The 3727-nt window shown below is 54.4% G+C and overlaps 1 protein-coding gene across 1 annotated transcript; it reads left to right on the top strand.

Moving 5' to 3' along the window:
* The first annotated feature begins 994 nt into the window (after positions 1-994).
* LOC113130015 (extensin-like) lies at positions 995-3205 on the top strand. Its single transcript, XM_026306301.1, has 3 exons — positions 995-2023; positions 2121-2517; positions 2649-3205. Exons 1-3 carry the CDS (start codon positions 995-997, stop codon positions 3203-3205), a joined length of 1983 nt encoding a protein of 660 aa, XP_026162086.1.
* The last annotated feature ends 522 nt before the right edge of the window (positions 3206-3727 follow it).

Here is a 3727-nt window from a genome sequence, read left to right as displayed (position 1 = left end):
GGTCCTTATATACCTTGGTGGTTCTTTGTTTGAGTTGCTGGGTTGTCTGCTATGTATGGTTTTGCGTACTGCCAAGACAGCGTTTTGAGCTTTTGTTAGACTCATTTTGATTATGGACTGCCTTTTGTTCCTCCAGATTTAAGTTAAGTATTTTGTCTCCTTTTGGTCTTAATTTCCTGGTTCTTTTCCCCTGTCTCCTGTTTATGTGTCTCTGCCTCCTGCCATGTTTCCTGCCCTTGTGTTTCATGCCTTGTTTTCCCTGGTTTACGTGTTCATGTTCCCTGTGTGGTCTGGTGCGTCTCCTTAGCTGTGTGTGACCCAGATCCCTTCATGCCTTGATTCCCTGTTCTTGTTCGTGTTCCCTATCTGGTCTGGTGCGTCTCCCTCGAAGTGTGTGTGACCCAGGCCTTCATGCTTTGTCTCCTCGTGTTCTGATCTTTGTGTCCATATTCATGTTCTCTTGTGGTCTGGTGCGTCTCCCAAAGTGCGTGTGTGACCCAGACCTTCATGCCCCGACCCCTGTCTTTCATGTTCAAGTGTTTGTGTGATCTGGTGCGTCTCCCTAAGTGTGTGTGTGACCCAGATCCCTCCGACCTTGTCCCCTTATGTCCTTGTCCCATGTTCATGTTTTATGTGGACCCTCTTGCCTTGTTTTCTTATTTTACGTCCTTGAGTTTCCCTGCCTAGTCCTGTCCCCTTTGCCTTACGTTCTGTTTTGCTTGCCAAGTCTATGCAATGAAGCCTTGTGATGAGTATTAAAGTACCAGTGTGGGCGCATCCTTGGTCCAAAATTTATAATAGTTCCCCGAGTCCTGACAGTACAACCCGGCCACTAAACTAATCGGACCACGCCCTTTTTCCCACCTTCCTGGTACTTGTTCAGCTTAGTAGTTTCTTTTTGATCTCCACGTTCCCAGTTTTGAGTTTTTCAGTCACATAGGCAGAACCAGGAGTTTTTTTTCCCTCGCTCTTTTTCCTTTCCCCCATTGCTGCCATGTACTCTCCAGGCCACAGTCAGACTCACCGACAGACCATGCAGCAACTCCGTTCTTGTCCTCCTTTATCCAGAGCCGTGGACTGTTTGAGGACGGGAACGTATCTCGTCAGTCCCGTTCCCACCTCACCACCACGTCACGCCCGAGACCCTGACCAAATAGACATCCTCACCTGGTTTACCAGACAGGCCCAGAAGTACGACCCAAGGTACTCGGTGGGGTCGTTTTTGGACGATCCGCTTGACAGCGAGTACTCCTCCGACAACTTCTTGGATGACCTCGTCATATACAATCCCACAGTGCATTTTGGAGGGCACTATTCAGACTATCCAGGCCATTGGGGTTCACCAGCTCCACATCCCCCGTCCAGACACCGAAATCGCCGACGTTCCAGGCAGCCAGTTCCGGTGCTTCCTGCTAGACGCCAACTGCAGTCTTCAGTCCCGCAGTCTTCAGTCCCGCAGTCTTCGCCTGTTTTCCGGGGAGCCGTCGGGTCAGAACCTGTCTCTAGCGATTCAGATTGGGAGACCCTCGACGGGGAGTCCTTGGACGAGGACGATGTCGTCTGGGATTCCCACCGTAGTTCCTACCATGGAACCCATCTGGCAGTCAGGTCTGGGGTTCTACCTCGCAGGAACTGGATTCACGAACAGCATCCAGCGCCGTCTCATCCAGCGCCGTCTCATCCAGCGCCATTGCAGCTACCAGAACCCTCAGTGCCTCCAGTGCCGCCCCGCCGGTCACCGCCATCAGTGCCGCCTCGCCGGTCACCACCTCCAGGGCCGTCTCACCAGTCATCGCCTCTGGAACCCCTACAGCACCTAGCACCGGCAACATCCACAAGTTCCGGAGCTGTCCGAGCTACTGGAATGGCCGGATCCGCCACATTGGTCCGAACCACCAGGACCACCGCTGAAGCCACAGCTACTCCAGGACACCGATTTGCAACCTCCAGAGTCTCCACCACACCCACAGCCACCAGAAGATCCAAACCTACAGCTACCAAAGAGTTCACAGCCCGCACAGCCGTCGGAACCTCTGCAGTCCCTATGGCATCCCAACCTTCCAGAGTTTCCTGGATTGTCCAAGTTTCTCTGGCCTCCAGGACCATCTGAATTCTCGCAGCCGCCTCAGCTTCCAGAGCTCCCAGAATTCTCAGGTCTGTCTGAGTCACTCGAGTCGCCACTGCCGTCGACTGTGCCAATAGAAGACCCCGGTCCATCACCACCGGAATTGGAACCACAACCACCTCAGCTACCAGTGTATTCACGGATACCACACCTGCCAGAGCTTCCGCAACAGCGGCCCCAGCCGTCTCACCTGCCAGAACTTCCCTTGCAGCAGCCAGATCCTCCACAGCTTCCTAAGCCATCTCTGCAGTCACCAGAGCTTTCCCAGCCGTCTCAGCTGCCAGAACCACCGAACTGGTTCGAACCATCAGGGCCACCAGAATGGCCAGAGCCACCTGAATGGTCCGAATCACCAGGGCCGTTAGAAGGGCTGGATCAGCTTCAGCTTCCAGGTCTGCCTCAGCTTCAGCTTCCAGGTCTGCCTCAGCTTCAGCTTCCAGATCTGCCTCGGCTTCAGCTTCCAGATCAGCTGCCACAGTATCCTCAGTATCCTGAGTATCCTCAGTATCCTGAGCCGCGGCAGCTAACAGTTCCCTGAGCCGCCGTCGTCGCCGCAGCTACCGGAGCCTCCTGAGCCGCAGCAGCAGCTACCAGAGCCTTCAGAGCCTTCAGAGCCTTCACCACAGCCATCTAGACCAGTACCACCGGAATCCCCAGGGCAGGAGGCCCCGGGGCTGTCTAGACAACAGTATCCTGAGCATCCAGAGTATCCTGGGTCACAGCAGCGACCAGGGTGTCCCGAGCCACGGTCGCCACGGTCGCCACGGTCTCCAGAGCATTCAGTCAGTTCGGCTCCTAGATCTTCCTGGGTTTCCAGAGATGCCTCACGGTCCCCAGCTGCCGCAATTACCAGGGTTGCCACGACGTCCACCAGAACGGCCACGAGTCCACACCCGCCGGAGAGGCCGCCCGCCAGAGCAGTCTAGGACCTTCGCCCGCCTGAGAGGCCGTCCACCAGAGCTGTCTCAGAACTTCGCCCTCCGGAGAGGCCGCCCTCCAGAGCAGTCTCGGACCTTCAGCTGCCTGAGAGGTCGCCCGCCAGAACAATTCCAGACCTTTGTCCACCGGAGCAACTCCTGATACCATGTTTGTTTTGCCATGCCCGCCCGCCCTCTGGAGCCCACCTCCTAGGACCCCCACCGCCCACCCAGTTGGTGTGATCGGACGGTATTTGAAGGCCGTCAGGGGCCGGCCTTTGAGGGGGGGGTACTGTCAGGATCCATTTCACTGGACTTCTGTTTTCTTTTATTTGGGAGGATCCTGACAGGAACTGGTTTTTTGGTTATTTCTGTTTTCTTTACGTTGATCTAATTTGTTTGCTTGTTTTCACCTGGTTCTTGTTTTGTGCCCGGTCCTTATATACCTTGGTGGTTCTTTGTTTGAGTTGCCGGGTTGTCTGCTATGTATGGTTTTGCGTACTGCCAAGACAGCGTTTTGAGCTTTTGTTAGACTCATTTTGATTATGGACTGCCTTATGTTCCTCCAGATTTAAGTTAAGTATTTTGTCTCCTTTTGGTCTTAATTTCCTGGTTCTTTTCCCCTGTCTCCTGTTTATGTGTCTCTGCCTCCTGCCATGTTTCCTGCCCTTGTTTCATGCCTTGT

The sequence above is a fragment of the Mastacembelus armatus genome, chromosome 5 (genome assembly GCF_900324485.2).
Source record: "Mastacembelus armatus chromosome 5, fMasArm1.2, whole genome shotgun sequence".
Lineage (NCBI taxonomy): Eukaryota > Metazoa > Chordata > Actinopteri > Synbranchiformes > Mastacembelidae > Mastacembelus > Mastacembelus armatus.
Note: the sequence above shows the minus strand (reverse complement) of the source record. Positions and strands in the feature narration are given on the sequence as shown.